At 39.7% G+C, this 19,235-nt stretch overlaps 1 protein-coding gene across 1 annotated transcript; it reads right to left on the bottom strand.

Annotated features, from left to right (window-relative positions):
* Nucleotides 1-11,489: 11,489 nt before the first annotated feature.
* On the bottom strand, nt 11,490-16,963 carry LOC149251527 (uncharacterized). The gene is made up of 2 exons (XM_089453912.1): nt 16,274-16,963; nt 11,490-15,626 (listed from the first exon to the last, which is right to left on the bottom strand). The coding sequence occupies exons 1-2, from the start codon at nt 16,961-16,963 to the stop codon at nt 11,490-11,492; spliced, it is 4,827 nt and encodes a 1,608-aa protein (XP_089310038.1).
* Nucleotides 16,964-19,235: the final 2,272 nt, after the last annotated feature.

Here is a 19,235-nt window from a genome sequence, read left to right as displayed (position 1 = left end):
ACGAGTCGCTTCTTGTCGACATCAGCTCATTATCCAAGAAGTTGATCTAGGAACACCCCATTCAGTACTTTGAAGCTTGCATGCCTCAATGGCAAGTTTCTCACTTCCGGTGACAGGTATACATCAATGACCTTCGACCGAAAGATTTTGCGTGGTGTTCGACGCCAAGTCCTTTATTCACACCACGTGAATTGTACTGTAGTACCTTGAGGGTCATCATCCTTATCGGTGATTCCTCTCGCGCTTGTTAACATTTTACATCATTAACTGGTAATCAAGCGATGTCTTTCCATGTTCGACTTCAAAACATTTTTCGCATGGATCGACTTGTACTTCGAGTGAAGATCGGACGAGATTGAAGACCCCGGATCTAGTTTCATCCATCCGGGCTGCGATATATATTCAGGAAAAATAAAGACATTGACATGTACAACATTGCAGCACAGATAATTATCCTACCAAAAGGATGATGACTTCATCAAAATCATCAGTCTACCATCAGACGATTGTATGTCCTGTGTACAGAAAAATGAATTTATAAAGCTGAGCATGGGAATGCCCGCCTCAGCTAGATCATGAAAACAGTATGAAAATAATGTATTGTATTGTATCTTATTACAGGTCTCCTCCCAGCATTGAATGAACTTCGGATCCTCCTAATAAAACATTTCACCCGATAAACGGCCTCATACTTTAGGGGGCAACTGTTATAGACATTTTTGTGCCTTACAGCTCTAAGCATGAAATGTCCATAATCCAAGGGATCCAAAGTCCCTAAAAGTGTTGTTCCTGCCCCTAAAGGAACAAGGTCAACCAATGACAGCTTCTCCCAGAAATTCTCCACCAGAAACTGCTCAAAACTAGTCAAATCAGGATCAATTCAGATGCTCCACTAGCTGGCTGCGTTGCAAAGCACCCAAATACACTGGCTAGGTGCATTGCAACGCACTTGAATGCACTACCAGGGTGCGCTGAGCGGGAATTGCCAAATGGCAGTGTCATTCTGCGAGGTGGACAGACAATGGAAACTTCCAGAATCTTCCTCAATGACACTTGCCTCACTGAGTTCGACCAAGGATGAGTAAGAGGCTCTCAGCCGCCAAGTGGAAGCAAGAACTGACAGAGAGAAGCCACAAGTCAAAACATAAACTGACTCATCCTCTCTGCTTACATCTATATATGGATCCCTCATCCCAGAGATCCGGAGGCTGGAATTTTGTACTTTGCAGAGAATTGCTGTTGGTTTTCAGATTGAGATTAGTGCATTGGGTGATTTATGCTTTGTTGGAGGTGAGGAAGGGATTCCTTTGCTGGGAGGTAGATGTTGGATCGGGACTCACTTGGTTGTATCTCCTCCTGGATCTTCTTGTTATATCAATAAAACTATTTGAGTTTCTCCTACATGTTTGTGTATCAATGATGTTTTGTTATATTTGCATGTTTAGCTTAAATCTGATCCTAAGCTAGTTATGAATGTAAATCTATGTCTTTGTGTAGTTTTCCTCTTCTGTGATCTTGCAGGAAATTGGTGAAGCTAGGCAAGTGCGGGAGCAGGTAGCTGGAAGCTGCCAAAGAGGAGAGCGATTGGATCAACAAACTAGCGCAAGACACAGGTTAGTTAATCCTTCCTCTTCGTTTACATTTCATAAAGAAGAATACGAAAATAGTTTTCCTTGTTTGTTGCTAAGGCACTGTCACACCTTAGAGTGGGATAGGGGCGTTCTGAGTAGATACTTTTCCCAATAACGAATTGTTGGACGATTGGGATATGATTTCATGTTATGATTAACTGATCTATTATTCTCTTTGGTTGCATTGTCAAAAAATTTACCATTGACTATTAGTGAGGGGTAACATATCCATACCTACAATCTTAACACTGTCTTCTACTTTCTGGTTCAAGAATTTGAGCATTGCTGAAGATTTTTTAACGAGGAAGTGACATATGATTTCATCTTGTGATTATGTAATATATAACTATTAACATTGTACAAAAACGTATTTCAATGGATTTTTTTGTTCAAGTTCTATGTTTTATACTATGTTATTTAGTAAGATTATTTACTATCTTTTGATTGTAATGTGTAGTTGGTTCATTATGCTATGTCGTGTCTACTTTTTTGCAGTATGATTTCTTACATTGCTTGATTGATTTATCAAATTTGAAAATTCTATAATTGATCAATCAATATTACAAATTATGTGAGGAGTTTTTATATTTCAATAATTAAAGACTCTATGGATCCTTAATACTTGTTTAACATCTCGAGAAAGAAAAAGTTGTGTTTAACAATATTTGACAACGATTGTCGTGCTTTTTAGTTTAACTCAAAGTGTCATAAATTTACATAGAAAATTTATAGTTATTATTGTTACATTGTTATTTTGTTTTTAGTTTCCAAAAATTTAAAAACAAAAAAATGTAAATAAAGTATAAAATATGTTTCACTTAACTTCATTTGAAACTCAGGTTTTACATTTCCAAGGCCATGCGTACATTTACAATATGCCTTCTTGTTTTGATATGTTTGCATAGTTTGTGGAATTGTTAACATTGATACATTTTGTGAAGGTGCAAAGGAGGATTTGTTCCTCCCATCAAGTATTGATATATGTACTATGATATTTACTAACATTATTTACTATGTTTTGATTGTAATGTGTAACTAGTTCATTGTCCTATGTCATGTTTGCTTCTTTGTGATGTGATTTATGTTACCTTCTCATTTCGATGCACAGTTCGTGGAACTGTTAACATTGATACATTGTGCGGAGGTGCGGAGGAATATTTTTTCGCCTGCCCACCCGAGTGTTTTTCTTTCATACTCCATACAATCCCACCCTACCCACGTCCCTCTTTGCCCCTCGAGTATTGATGTTTGTATTATGCTATTTACTAACATAATTTACTATGTTTTGATTCTGATGTGTTACTAGTTCAATGTCATAAGTCATGTCTGTTTTTTTGCGATGTGAATTTTTACATTGTTTTATTGATTCATCAAAATTGTGAATCCTATAATTAGTGAAACAATATTAGAAAACATATTTCCATTTCTTTGTAATACATTGAAATATTTCTAATAGCTTGTTATTATAACTAATTTCTATAAAAAAAGGTTTATCACGCAAAATTTAAACAAATTTCTAAACAAATCATTATTATACATAACTCAAACAAATTATTAAATCAAATGCTTATTTGAAGAAATGACATATGGAGAGTACGACATAAATTACAAATACTTTGCATGTATACATATGTGTATATTTGACAATATTCCATTTTTTTTTAACATAGTTCACGGAACTGTTAACGTTGATACATCTTGTGGAGGAAGATTTGTTCTCCCACCCACCTTGTCGCTTTTTCATTCACACTCCACATAATGCTCTCCTACCCTCTCCCCTGACCCTCCCGCTATCGACTACTAATGTTTGTACTATGCTATTTACTATATTTTTCATTGTCTTATGTCATGTGTGCTTCTTTGCAATGTGATTTCTAACATTGTTTTAATGATTGATCAAATTTTCAAATCTTCCTATGAAAAAGGATTTGTCACTCACAATTTAAACAAACTTCTAAATCAATCATTATCATATAGATATGAAACAAATTTGTAAACACAACTTAGAAAATATTTTGCATGTATACATATATATATATTCCACAATATTCCGATATGTTTTTTTTCCTGTGCCGAGAAGATTACAATATTTTTTTTTTTTCACTTCTGGTTCACGGATACCCGGGTCAGTGGGTAGCCGCTACATCCAGGGTTGTTCAACACTGAGTGGACGCACCCGAAGGCATCAACACCCCTCGGCCTATTTACTGACCTAATCCTAAGAGCTTTCAGGATTCGACCCTGTGACCTCCCGTTGGTGAGGCACTTGATTTGACCGATTGAGCTAACGCTTGGGGCTTAGAAGATTACAATATATAGCCTTTAACATATACTAAATATCAAAATTGGTTAAGCAAGTGGCAAATTTTGGTAACGATTTCTTTACTAATCAACCATTGTTCCCGAAGGTTAACGCCTTTACTGATTGTGCTACAAAAATGGAGGTTTGCTTGCTCCGATCCTTTTTTGCAATAGATTTTCTAACAACGTTCTTATGGCATCCATTTCATCTTCAAGCCACCTAAGCGTTTGCTAAACTTCCAATATCTTATCCATTAGCATTAAAATATCTTGGCTAATAATTAAGATATCTTGGTTGAGCATTAATATATCTTAACTCTCTACATATACCTCTTCCTATGTGCTCATTCCGTTGTTTCTTTGAGCCATTTTTTTCACTGATGGTATCAAATTTAAAAAATATTAAGCAAATTATAAAGCAAATTTTGAAAACATTTTTCAGTTTCAAAAGAAACGAAGCAAGTCGGTTGCCTAGAACTTTTAGTGGTGAATTCAATACTAACAGGTCTACAACAAGATAAACATTGGTGAATTTCTTTCCTAAAGCTATTAGAAACTAGTTCATAGCCAACAGGCCTACATATAATGCGTTGAAGGCGATAAGTCATATAAATCACAAATTGACATCAAAGTTCTGAAAGGACATTTAACTATTATGGATTTTAATGGTATTCATTAACCAATGATCATCATCAATTTGGTTAGTACTGGTTTTCCTGGTCAATAATCAGAAAATATTGTTACGAAATTGTTTACTTTAAATCATATCCATTTTTCTTAAATTCCAACTCGAGATAGTCTAATTGACACAATTATGTTTCGTGATTGCTTTGTTTGGCATGATTTAGAAATAGTTTTGGAATGGATTAGACATTAGCAATTTTTGAAATTGAACATTGCAACTATAATTTACATTGTAACTGATGTGTGTTTACCGAAGTATGCAGAGGTAGTGTGCGGAGCTATTTTTGTTCCTTGCTTCGTACATGCACCCTCTGCTTACACTTTCTGGTGCAATCTCACGCACGGTTGTTGCAACAATCTTCACACAACTTTTGTCTGTATACCGAAACAGATGTGCAGGAAAATGCCTATGTGGAGCAAGGAACAAACACTTTACCCTGCAATGTCACGTATGTCAGTATATATTTTAGCATGTGACATATTTCGTACCAATATTCAAACTCCGGTCTTGATACAAAGTAAGTGCGGAGATGTGGAAGTTCGCACAACCAGAAAAGCTTTGCATAAAAGATATTAGTCCACTCATCTCCGCACAATAAATAAAATGTCACAAAAAGAAAAATAAAATCTTCAAAATTAAATTCCTCCACAGATTTATTTTTGAAAAATGCAAATCGTCAACTTTTATGTTATTTGATACACATATTTTCTTGTTTGACAATAATGCTTTTATTGGTAACAAAATTAGCAATTACTTTGTCTTCGTAATTTTCTTTTGCAATTGTTCTTATATTGTTTTAATAATGAAATGGTTATATTTGACATTGTAATTTCCGCAATTCCAATGTGCGAGAATGCAATCGAAGCAGAATAAAGGCTTCACCTGCACTCTGCATATATTGTTTAGATATTTTGCATTTTCCCAAAATTTAATAATACAATTCATAACATTAATTTATTTATTTAATTAAATAAATTTATCTAAGATATCCAAATAAACATGTTTCAAAACTATTTATCTATTCATTAGTGCATTTTAACATTGCTTTCAATTGACCAAAAGGCGAGAATTTTTCGCTTAAACCGAGTCGCTCTGCACAAGGAAAGCTCCGAACAATGAAACATTGACTATGACGAAATAAAAATTAACTTTAACTTTGTGACCAAGTCAAATTTATCTAATAATAAATTTTATCAATTTCCAAAAACAATAGGGACTTATGATACAATAAATTATTTTGCTGAATTCGAAAACAGGATCTCATAATACATTAAACTATGGGTTTTATTTTCAAAGCGTTCTGAAAAACTCCATATTTCATTTTGCAATAGTCAAAGTTTTTTTTTTTCTCCGTAAAAACTAGCTAAGTCATATATTAACTGTACAAGTAAAAATTACAGACTGTAAGACGAGTTTTCCAGGGCCTCTGGTAGCACCCTGGGAACCTTGACCAAAATTCTGAAGGCTCCCACGCAGGGAAAGCCTTATCAAAACCATTCAGACCATACTCGACACTAAAAGCTCCCACGCAGGGGCAGCACCGGATCAAATTTGCAAAAACAGTTCTAGAAATCAACGGACTCCCAGTGGAGCCACAGAAAGAGGACCCAACACATTACTGCCCATGCAGGGGCTAACTGCCAAAAGGGACTGACTCAACAACCAGATAGAAGTGAGCAAGACAGAAGCACTCGACGTGGACCAATTGAAATTAAGATCAGACCAGAGACAAGGCTTAATTACATATGGCGACGATGCAAGCATCAGCTGCCAGCAAGCAAAAAGAAAATGCAAGAGAGAAGTACACGCGTCTGCGTCTGCGTTAATCCTTGTGATGAGTTGAAGATGAAGGAAGGGTCGCGAAATAGGCATCAGCTTCTTCAGCGAGGCTTTTGTCCTCCACAACATACGCCCAGCCATCCCCCTCTGGTCGTCCCTCCCACATCTTTCTCCATGTCTCTTCATCAATATCTGAAGGAGCTGGCCCCACCGGAGGAGAGGTATCGTGCGGTCCAGCCTCAGACGCTGGTGGCTCCATAGCTGAGCTCTGTTTCCCTGCTTCATGTTCTCCTTTGTCAATTTCTTTGCCTTTGCCTTCCGCTTGCTTCTCCTGCAAGTTCTGAGGGGTGTTCTCCCCATTTCCTTCCGGAAGTTTTGTGAACATGACTGAGATGTGGGCATTGAGCCCTGGGTTGCTCTCAGAACTTTGCAATGTGAAAACCACTGAGCCAAAGGAGGGAAGCTCGGATTTTTCTTCATTAGCGCTCCCAACCTCCAAGAACTGACTGATGGGGAGTGGGGTAGCTCTGGCTCTCCTATGGCAATAGTAGCAGCAACAGTGGTGATGCTCATCCACTGCTGGGGCTCGCGAGGAGGAACCTCTTGCTGGACCTCTCCTACATGGCTGTCGTTGTCGGAGTTTAACCATGGTGATTCTGAATCTTTTCTTGTGTGTTTGCAGGTGAGCTTGGAGTCGAAGACAGAGCCAATTGTTTCCCAGATCTCTCTCTGGTGCCCAATTTCCTTTCTGAGACCCGTCCCTTGGTAGCAAGGTGGACCAATTCCAGTTCTTACCCTGCAATTGAGCCAATTGCCGCCGTCTACATGACCAGCAACCAAAGTGGCAATGGCAGTGACAGTGACCACGAGAAACCAGGCGTCGAGGTGAACGAAGCTGCCACCGCCTCGGCTCTCTGTAATTTCCCCTCTTCCAAAATTCTTCAGACAATAATTCCTTGCGCACTCCATCGCGCCTGATAAACTCTGCCTTATGCCCTCGAACCAGGCGCGCATTAAGTGCTCTCTGCAGATCCATAAACCTACCACCCTTGCCATTAACTGCATTAACGCAGCTGGGGGGTTCATGTTAAGGTTGACGGCCTTCCCCTGGTGGCCGTATTGTTTACACGGGGCAGCCCATGCGTGGCATGTGGCGTTCCCATCTCTTCCGTCCCGCCACCCGCATCCGGGGTGCAATAGTCAAAGTTAAATCACTCTTTGTAATTAATTTTCTGAGATAGGAGAAAGATTATGGGAGAAGTGCATCAAAGAGGGTGTGTGAAGAAATTGGGTGCGAGGGAATTTGTTAAGGAGTAAGGACTATATCGAATCATGTTTTCTTCCTCCACAATGCGCATAAAGATAAGCTAATTTTTTGAATGGATATTTCGTTACTAAGTGCTTTGACACCATTCTAATTGAGATTGCCAATGATCCCTAAGAAGCTTTCATTTAAAACCTTTTTTCCCCATTTTAAACATTTGATCATGATGCTCTGCAATATGATAATAAAAAAATCTTTGTAATGCATCAAAGCAATTACTAAAGATCAATAAAGCATGAATCATAAGATATTAAAGACTAAAACTGAATTCAATAAAATGAAACGATCATCTCATCGAATTTTAAATGAAAATAAATGCAAATAAAGAAAAAAGAATATGTGGATGCGATAACGGAAAAGGGACAACTCAAACAATCGACAATGTTAGAAGCATTTGTAAATGAAACAATGTATCACTTTTTGCAAACAAAAAGGATTACAGTGCTGATAATAACATAACAAAAAGTTGCTTCACTGCCAAAAAAGGAAAATAAACATAGATCCCGAAAACTTTCGTGGATCAATACATATCCAAAAGCTATTAACTATGTGGGGTGGTTATGGAACATTATTCTATGTTGTTGAACCCATGAAGAAAGTTGGAACTCACAATGTATATGTTTCTCCATACAAGCCAATCTACCTTCAAAGCGATCTAGTTTTTCTTCTAAATGCTTCTAACCCCTTGACAAATTTGCTAATATGTCCTGCATCCACCACTGTTTGCATTGGATATCATTCATGAATGAGATGATAGTATTATGATAATCATGCCCATTTTTACGAGTTGTTCCAGGAGAATTTTGAGATATGCAAGTTCATTACCAAATTTGAATTCATCAAATACAGAGGTTTTAAAATTAGATATGTTGATAGGGCTAGGATCCATAGCCTCCCCCTAACCAATGCTCTCCAGGTCACATCGATTTGACTTTGCTTATTCACTAATTCCACGCCTCACTCTGCCTCGTTCGCGTGGCATCTTGTATTTTACTAGAAAACATAAAAGACTTGAATATAATAATGTTATCGATAAGCTAAACTAACAAAATCTCTTACATTAAATGGAACAACAAGTCAACGAATAACATCAACAACCCACTTAGGCCTACATTTTAATGAGCCAGGACCTAGTCCCAAAAGAAACTGTTTAAATGAATAGTCACAGACTGCAAAAGAAAAGTTACAGAATAACAACTAATAATAACACAATATATTGAAATTAGAGCATAGAAGCATTCCACTTTAGTTCGTTATCGAATTTGAAAATATCTAAATCCTTTCGCAAACCAAAAAATAGTTCCCTAATTTTAAATTTGTTCTGTAACTTAATTTGCGTATTTGTTTATTTTCCTTTTCGGTTAATGTAAGCATTTATTTAGTAAATCGAAATTGTATAATGATCATTGATTTTTACCAAATCGATTGATATTATAAAATAGTATTTTTAGCATTTATTCGGTGAATGCATGCATAAACATTGCTCCGCAACCAATTTCTAAACTAGTAGAGTGGAAGGATGTACATAAAATAATATGTGCGGCTAAACCTTCGGTCATTCTTTGTTAAAATTTCATATACGTTAGCCATCCACACATACCAACTTTATGGAGCAAAAATTACTGAATATTAAAAACTTAATTAAGGCTAATAATGAAATCGTTATGCCTCACATTGCAATTTGCAGAGTGTAAGGACGCAGAATTAATTGATTAAATCATTGTGGTGTTTGTGTTTTATCGCTAATAAAAAAATTAGTAAGTGGTAACTATAATACATGTAATCAAAACAAAGTCCATAATTCATGTAGTTTGGACAAATAATAGTAGATGCTTTATTATATTCAATGTGATTTTGTTTAGGTTACCGATATAACAAATATATATTTATGCATGGTTACATTGTTTCACAAAGCATGTTTCATATGTAAATAACCTGATTAGATGCATCCGTTACAATACCTTCTTACTCTAAACAACGTATGAAAATGATGATTTTGTAGCACGAATAAATAATAATGAAGAAACAAAAACCATTAGCCAAATTCAATAGACTTGAATTCGTATAAGCTCTAAACATATAATGGTTTAACCATTACTATGCTACAAATGCTTATGATCTCAATAGTACATGCTATTAATATATGAAAATATATGATGCCATGATTACCTATCGATTATTCTTCTATATTTGGTAATCGCCAAAATATTATTGGAAAACAAGGCAATGTGTGCACGACATGTGTGAAGCAAACAAGTCTACTGATTACATGTCGATTCAACGAATAAATGGCGAAAATATTATTTTATAATATCTGAAAATATATATGTTTTTTTTTAACAAAGTCGTCTACTTGTGTATTATAAAACTTGCGATTCGAAAACTATTACAATAAGAGGAAGATTCCAAGAGCTGAGATTCAAAATTGGGCTCGCAGACCCATAGTTCTCGAAGCTCTTCTTAACTACACTTAATACTGAATTTAAACGGCTATATTGCCTTACAAAGGATCCTCCTACCCATTTATAACTACACTGCATGAGTTAGGGGGGATGTTGGGTAACCGAGTCATCCTGGAGAGGTTCCCTCTTGCTCACTCTTGTTGAAGCTTCTCCTTGCTGGCTTTCAGTTAAGGTGCGGAGGTGGTCAATGACTGCCTCCATGTGGATGCAGCGATCCTTAAGGTCTTCGATTTCTTTTTTCCTCTTCTCCAGCTTCTTTCTCTTCGAGTTTCTGTCCGCGTGAAAGTCCTCAGTGAGTTCTTTCACCTGCTTCTTCAGAGCATTGATCATAATGATTCCTCTTCTCCAGCTTCTTTCTCTTCGAGTTTCTGTCCGCGTGAAAGTCCTCAGTGAGTTCTTTCACCTGCTTCTTCAGAGCATTGATCATAATGACATGTGCCTTGCACATATGGCAGTCTCTGTTGTTGAATATGTTATCCATCGGGTTCCTTGGCTGCTGCTGGTTAGCTTGCTGATTGTTCTGGTCAGCCATCTTGCTGGGAGCGGTGAAGGCTTTGTCAGATGCTGAGGAGTTATGAGGCTTGCCGCTTGTGTAGCCGGATTGCTTTGGTGAGGCAGAGTTGAGGTGAGTGCCCTGTTGATGATTGAGAGCAGTGCTGGGAGCACAGAACCAACTGTTAGTATTGAAAAGAACACAGATAAAGGGAAGATTGTTTACCCAGCTCAGATGGAGATCTGGTAAGTCCGCCCTCGTGGAGTTTGCTTGCGCTCGATGCTTGGTGCCACTGTGCGCAAAGGAAAGCCAGCTATTGCCGTTCACTAAGAGAATCTCAGAGTGTATTTGGTCTCCGGTGCTAGCCTTGTTACTGCAGAAAAGACCACCTTGGCACTGCCTCCGATCCAGAAGGGCTCTCCTGCGCGCGCTATGGTTTTGATGAGTAGTGAGGGCCTTTGGGTTCTTGATGAGTTTAAAAAGGATGCAACGGGCGATCTCCCACTCATGAATGGAGGCGGAGTGACTGATCATATCTGTCCTCGAGTGATCTGAGGTGCTCTGTGACCGTCCTTGTATTCTGTAACAGGTATGGGCATGATCACGCCTTCCTTTGATTCCGGGAGAGTGTCGAAGAGAAATGCTGTTGTTTTCTTGCATGTTCAGGTCCTGAGGCCGATTCCCTGTCCTGTACCCTCCGTTTTGGCAGTCGAGATCGATTTGTAGAGCAGAAGATCTCTTTTTCGCTGGCCTGTTGTCTCGAGTTAGATGCCTGAGGTGACTAACAGTCAGATGCATTGGGATTAAGATATATCTATGGGATATCATGATCATATATTTCCTCATTCTCCCTCACCTGGCCCGTGGGTCTTTTGATGGCCTTGTTGGCCAGCTCGTCAGCTGTCTTATTATGTATTCTGAGGACGTGTTTATAAGTCACGTTGTTCATGCCCCTGGCCTGTTCAAAGATTCTGTTTTTTGTTCTGTTCAGGGCACATTGGTTGAAGTTGTTCCCCTTGTTTAAGGCCGCTATTAGGATTGCTGAGTCTCCCATCACTAGAAGGTCATGAATTCCCCTCCTCCGCGCTATGGAGATCCCCAAAAGGAGGCTATATGCTTCTGCTTTGTTGTTTGACAAAGTCCCCAAGCTCCATTCATATGTAACCATCGTTTTTCCTTGGGGGTCCTTTAAAACTCCCCCTGCTCCAGCTATGCCTGGATTGTTCTTTGAGGCCCCGTCGAAGTGTAGTGTGTGCCTTTTTTGCCTTTGGATCCAGTTGTTAACTTCCTCTTTTGACCCTCTGATCTTCCATTCACTCTGTCCAGATCCCTTGATTGTCTTGAATTTTGGATTTGGCTTGCAGTTGAATCTTTGAACCCATGCTTTCACTTGCTCAGTTGAGTATTCCGGGTCAGCTTGTTGAATCCCGTTGGCTTCAATAGTCTCAGCTATAAGCGCAACAGTTTTGGCCAGGATATTTGAGATCCTAGGTTTTTTGTCTTTGAAGATGCTTGCGTTTCTGGCGAGCCATATCTGCCAGCAGAGGTTGGAGGGAATGCTGGACCAGAGTCTCTTGGCGAGGGTTGTGTCTTTGGTTGGAAAGGGAGAGAGTTTCCCCCAGCCTTTCTGAAGGAGAGAGACCTGGTTGGGAACCTCCCCTGTCTCTAGAGGGCTGGTTATGAGCTTCCAGCATGTCGATGCTATTGGGCATTCTATGAAGAGGTGATTGAGGCTTTCTTCCTCTTTCCTGCACATAACACAGATGGAAGGCCCCTGGATCCCCTTTTTTCTCAAATTCTCAGCTGTTAGGAGCTTGCCATGAAGCAAGGTCCAATTGAAGAGTTTTATCTTCGGGATACTTTCGATTTTCCAAGCGTTCTTGTGATATTGCCAATTATTCAATGCAGCTTGTTTTTGGAGCGCTTTGTAACCTTCCCTAACCGAGTAGGTGCCTCCATTTGGATCCCATATGAAACTGTCCTCTTTCCCCTTGCTTGTGGGAGCTGCTCCTGCTAATGAGAGTTTAAGGTTGTTCCATTGCTCCTTTAGTCCATCAGGAAGATGCCTGATTTTCCAGCCTTTCCAGCTGTCATGGTCCCAATTTGAAATGTCAAAGAGAGTTGTGAGATTTTTATCAGACATCCACTGCTGCAGCGGCCTCAGATGGGGAAGCTTTTCCTTGGCTTCCTGACCCATTATTTTGTCTTTCCATATGCTGGTTTGCTTCCCATTGCCTGGGGCTTTGGAGATATGAGATTTGAGGAGAGTTAAAGATTTTTTGATCAGCTTCCAGACCGGGGTGCATTGTCTTTCTGTGATTGTGTCGGAGAGGATATTGCTGTTGCTTCCACTTAGGTATTTTTTTTTCAAGACCTCTGCCCACCAGGAGTCTTTCTCAGTTAGAATTCTCCATATTAACTTGAATCCCATTGCCAAGTTTGCCAATCTGGGCACTTTAATTCCTAGCCCGCCTTTTTCTATGGGGAGGATGACCTTTTCCCATTTTACAAGACTGAATTTCTTCGTTTCTTGCTTTCCACCCTTCCAGAGAAAGCTTCTAAGGATGAGCTCCATGTGTTTATGGATACTTGAGGGGGCGAGCGTTATGGCGAATTGATAAATAGGGAGGGCAGATAAGATGGACTTGATAAGGATTGTTCTTCCTGCTAGATTGAGCCAGTGCATCCCCCAACTTTGAAGTTTGCCTCTAAGCTTCTCGATCAAATTAACCCATACTTCGTGTTTGATTGATTCTTTGGCCAGCGGGAGTCCTAGATACATGAAGTGAGACCAACTAGATTGGGCTGGAATTTCCAGAATCATAGCAATCCTTTGAGTTATATGTCTTGGAACATTCCAGGTATATATTTTGCATTTGTTGTTGTTTAGTTTTCCCCCCGATGCTTGAAGGAAGAGATCAAGGATGGCCTTGAATCTCCTTGCCATAAGGCTTGAAGCTCCACCTATTAGCAGAGTGTCGTCTGCAAATAGGGAGTGATTGATCCCTTTAGCTCCTCTGATTATGTCCACTCCAGTGATTTCCTTCAGCCTTCTCTTGTTTTCTAAATGCAAGCTTAGTGTTTCCGCCATTATAATATAGAGAAAGGGGGATAGGGGGCAACCTTGCCTCAATCCACGGGTGCTTATGAAGGCTCTGCAAGGCCTCCCATTGATGAGCGGAGCTGTCCAATTCTGAGAGACACATTCCATGACCTTATTGATGAAATTCCTTGAAACCCCAAACTTTGCAAGCACAGTCTCCAGGAAGGCGTGATTTACCCTGTCAAAGGCACTAGCCATGTCCAACTTGATTATCATTCCTTTCTCGTTTCTAGCTATACTGCTGTGAATTGCTTCTTGAATCATAATTACATTATCGGTTATGTGCCTCTTGGGAAGGAACCCACCTTGATTGTCAGAAATGATAGAAGGGAGAATTTGTTTCAGCCTATTAGCTAGGATTTTTGAGATAATTTTATAAGACACATTGCAAAGGGAGATGGGTCTGAACCTATCAAAAGATTGGGGGCTTGGATCCTTTGGGATGAGGGCTAGGAACGAAGATTTAACACTACTTCCCAATTTGCTTTTGAGGTGGAAGTTTCTCACCATTCTGAGGAAATCTTTTTTGATAATATCCCAATGGGTTTTGTAGAAGCTTACCGTGAAGCCGTCCGGGCCTGGAGCTTTGTCCAGGGGCATGCTGTTGATGGACCACTCCACCTCTTCTATAGTGATTTCTTTATCCAGATTGCTGTTTTGAACTTCAGTAACCTTTCTTTCAATAATGTTGATGAAGTCCGGGTTTTCTTTGTACTGAGGGTCAGCTGAGAGCAGGGATTGAAAGTGATTTGTCGCGGCCTCCTTGATTTCCTCACTCTCTGTTAAATCTTTCTCATTAAACCTTATCTTACCTATATTATTTCCAGCTCTCCTTAACTTGAGGCAGTTGTGAAAGAAAGAGGTATTTTTGTCCCCCGACTTGATCCAGAGACATCTAGACTTTTGCCTGAGCTCTTCCTCCTCTTTTCGATGCTGGTTGTATAAAGCTTTGTGCATCTCCGCTTCTACCTTTTGATCTTCTTCTGTTTCTTGAACTGTCTCCCTTTCCTGATTCCATTCCTCCAAGCTTCTTTGCAACTCGGTTTTTGTCCTCCTCTCCTCGTTTGCGTGGTTTTTTGCCCAATTTTTTATGGCGATCCTTAGGTGTTTGATCTTTGATTCCCAGACATAATGCGGTGAGCCTGTTATCTCTATCCTCCATGTCTCCTTGATCAGAGATTTGAAGTCCTCGATGGCATCCCAGGTCTTGTTATATTTGAATGGGAGGGGGCCCAAATTCTCCTCTTTTTCCAAGTGCAGCGCTACAGGTCTATGATCAGAAGTGAAGCCCAGTAGGATTGAACTGTGGACCCTTTGAAAGCTGATTGCTGCACTCTCCTGAACAAGAATTCGGTCAAGTCTTTCTTTGATATTGTTTCTGCCTATCCTTTTGTTAGACCATGTGAAGCGGCCATTTTGAGGGGGGATGTCTATAAATTTGTGAGCTTGTATGATGTCCTCCAATTTGTCTCTGAATGGATCTGTGAAGTACTTCCCTCCAAGTTTTTCTTCTGCGTTCCTGATTAGATTCAAATCTCCTCCAAGAAAGATCTTCCTTCCTTGTAAGGCCTCTATATCTGCTTTCAATGATTCCCAACAAGTGGCTTTGTCCCTAAAGTGGGGTGGTGCATATACATTGTAGATTGTGTATTCCTCCCTCAGATCTAGACTTTGCATGTCGATTCTAATCCACCACCTGTTTGGATTGCTGTTTATGAGATTCCATTTGCTTTTCTTCCATAATACACCTATGCCTCCTGATGCTCCTATTGCACTCACGGCTGTTCCTGAATACCTTCTAAACTTTGAGGTGCTGATTTGGAATTCTTGTTCACTAATTTTGGTCTCCTGGAGTAGGAGGAAGTCTGGTTGTTCTGAGTTCATGAGATCACGGACTGCGTTTAATTTGAGGGAGGAGCCCATCCCCCTACAGTTCCAAGAGACCAAAATCATCATTTACCTATTTTGTTGTGAGGCCCGATTTTCTCCTTCGTTTTTTCGCCGCTTCCCTTGTTCTTGTCAAGATATGTGTCTATTGGTTGCTGTGTTCCTGTGGTCATCTCTTTTGCTGCATTCTCATCTCTTATTTCCTTATTCGATTTCCTTCCCACTTTCCTTGGTGGATCCGTGGCTGTAATATTTTCCTTTGTTTTGTTCCTTGTTAGGATCCTTTCCACTGTGCGAGGGGGGGAAGCCTGGAGGGGGGAGGAGGGGGGGGTTCTGTTGCCCTTGGGGGATGGAGGGGGGGATGAGGGTTCTTCTGAGGCTAGGGTTTCGAAAGGGTTGGAGGATGAGGGAATGGAATGATCCATGCTTGATGGGACGACGGAGATGGGAGGGATATCAGTGTGGGGCACCTCTGGTTCAGGGGGAGGGTTTGATTTCTTTTTTTTTTTTACTACTTCCCATGTTTCCTCTGGGGGTTCAGAGCTGGCATTGACTTCTGTTCTAGCTTTAGAGCACCTATTAGCAAAATGACCATATTCGTGACATACCTTGCATTTGAAGGGAAGTTGCTCGTAATCCACTTGCTGTATGTGTGTCCACTGATCAACTCTGAGCTTGACAGCTTCTGGTAATCCTTTGCCCAAATCCACTTCCACGCAGATCCTCGCACAGGCGTGCATATTCTCTTTTGGCTCCGCTCTGTCCACATATTTCCCTATTCCGTTGCCGATTGCTCTAACTGATTCATCAGCCCAGCAGTGAAGCGGCAGATGCGGAAGGCGAACCCAAACCGGGACTGCATTGGGGACATCCATTTCTGGGTCGAAGTCCGGGGTCCAGCGGTTGAGGTAAAGGCCTCTGGTGTCCATGAAGTATGGTCCATTCCTAAAGATTAGGTTGCGGTCCTCCACAGTTTCGAAGAGGAAGGTGAAGAAGCCTCTTCCACAGAATCTTATCGCAATTTTCCCCTGAACCATAGCGTTCCAATTTCTTTCCACCCATCGTTGGACAGTTCGGGAGGACGGCCATAACCCCGTGAACTGCCCAACTAGTCCTCGTTCTGCCAAGGCAACAACGGATCTCCTTGGGAGGGTTGGGGGGAGAGGGATCTCCGGTATTTCATCAAGCTTCTTGATAAATTTTGAAGCCGTGGGTCGGATCCGTTCTGGATTGTTCTCTGGGATAAGTGATGCAAAAGATTTCTCCATGTCGGCCTGACCAGTATCAGGAGATCCCATCATGCCGGAGGCGATTCGCAGGAGAAGGGAAGAGGCAAGAGGCCCAGCAGAGGGAGCAGCAGGCTGCCCTCGGCCTCAGGACGAGCAGCAGCGGGAGACGGGGCGGAAGGCCCAGGGAGGGAGGAAGCAAGCGGAGCAGGAGGCTCGCAGCGGGAGCTGCGACCCAGCAGCGGAACTGCCGAGCGCAGTCAAGGGCTCGGGGGTTTCACCATCGCCAGAGAGAAATCGCCAACCCCTCTGAAAATATATATGTTAATCATGGAATTAAGTCTTAATTATGTTTTTACGATGTCCCAATTACGTATCAATTATTCTTTTATATTCAATAATTGCCAAATTGTTGTCAGAAAATAAGGCAATCTGTGCAAGAAGTGTGTGGAGCACACAAGTCTCGTGATTACATGTCGATTCATAGAATAGATGACGAAAATATTATTTTATAATATCAATAAATATGTTCTTCTTGATATGTTTATGACCAATAATCATTATACATGTGTGGAATGTGAAGATGCAGAGGAAGCTTCCATTGTGCAAAAGAAATATGCAAATAGAAGTGTACGAAGGAGATTCACACATTGTTTCAATTTGCTATGAGGCATATTGGCTGCAGAAACCCATGCATATTCGTGAATTGTTTACAAACAATAAATGTTATTAAGCACTTGAAAGATATGTTGATTGGGGGTCGATTCACTAAATAAATTTAAAAAAGAGTATTTTATAATATCGATAGATAGATTTTATTGATATGTTTGCAACCAACGATCATTATACAATGCATCAGAGTAAATTTTATTAAGAACTTGAGCGATAACTTGATTGTGTATCGATTTTCTCAATAGATAAGGATAATATTGCTAAGAATTAACTAATTCTTCAACAATAAGTGCATACTCGTTTACAATGTAATCAATATCTGTCACTCCAAGTTCCTGCATCTTTGCAACCATTTCCATCTCGACACGGGTTTTCCAAATATGGTTGTGTTGCACACTTTTCCTTTCTCACATGCTCTAGTACTAAATGCTTTCAACATTTTGTAGGTTACATTATATCATTATAATGATTGTGTAATATAATATGTTTTAAATGCTAATATTTTATTAAATAATGAATCCATACAAGTGAGGAAAGTTTTAGATAGAGGAGGAATGACCTGTTATAGAGTTTTATGAACCCAACGTTTCAGACTACCAAGTGAGTCCATCATCAGGGGATGCGTCAATAGATATTCTGAAGATATTAATGATGTATCCATAAGCTGTATTTCAGAGTGTTTGCACGTAGTGAATTTAGGAGTGAGATTATTATCTCTGCAATTTTTAAGAAAATTTAGATTGGAAATCAGTCTCGCTCTCGATAATCCTAATTTCTCGAATTTTGATGTGGTGTCCATCATGTCCCTTCCATGGTAGGACTTGATGTTATTAAATAATGAATCCATACAGGTGAGGAAATTTTTAGATAAAGGAGGAATGACCTGTTATAGAGTTTTATGAACCCAACGTTTTAGACTACCAAGTGAGTCCATCATCAGGGGATGCGTCAATAGATATTCTGAAGATATTAATGATGTATCCATGAGTTGTATTTCAGAGTGTTTGAACGTAACGAATTTAGGAATGAGATTATTATCTTTGAAATTTTTAAGAAAATTTAGATTGGAAATCAGTTTCGCTCTCGATAATATTAATTTCTCGAATTCTGATGCGTTGTCCATCATGTCCCTTCCATGGTAGGACTTGATGTTATTAAATAATGAATCCACACAAGTGAGGAAAGTTTTAGATAGAGGAGGAATGACCTGTTATAGAGTTTTATGAACCCAATGTTTCAGACTACCAAGTGAGTCCATCATCAGGGGATGCGTCAATAGATATTCTAAAGCTATTAATGATGTATCCATGAGCTGTATTTCAGAGTGTTTGCAGGTAGCAAATTTAGGAATGAGATTATTATCTTTGAAATTTTTAAGAAAATTTAGATTGGAATAAGTTTCGCTATGGATAATCTTAATTTCTCGAATTCTGATGCGTTGTCCATCATGTCTCTTCCATGGTAGGACTTGATGTTATTAAATAATGAATCCATACAAGTGAGGAAAGTTTTAGAAGGAATGACCTGTTATAGAGTTTTATTAACCCAACATTTCGGACTACCAAGTGAGTCCATCATCAGGGGATGCGTCAATAGATATTCTGAAGATATTAATGATGTATCCATGAGCTATATTTCATAGTGTTTGCAGGTAGTGAATTTAGGAATGAGA

This window comes from Pinus tabuliformis, chromosome 7 (assembly GCF_031772625.1).
Source record: "Pinus tabuliformis cultivar Carrire ecotype Pingquan chromosome 7, CPIR1, whole genome shotgun sequence".
NCBI classification, from domain to species: Eukaryota; Viridiplantae; Streptophyta; class Pinopsida; order Pinales; family Pinaceae; genus Pinus; species Pinus tabuliformis.
This window is presented reverse-complemented; position numbering and strand designations above follow the sequence as displayed.

What these genes read in the sequence shown, in the direction of transcription:
- LOC149251527 (XM_089453912.1), bottom strand. Translation starts at nt 16,963, where the DNA reads ATGGGATCTCCTGATACTGGTCAGGCCGACATGGAGAAATCTTTTGCA. An exon ending in AACTTCCCTTCAAATGCAAG is followed by an intron (nt 15,627 to 16,273) that starts GTATGTCACGAA and finishes CTCCTACTCCAG; the next exon opens with GAGACCAAAATTAGTGAACA.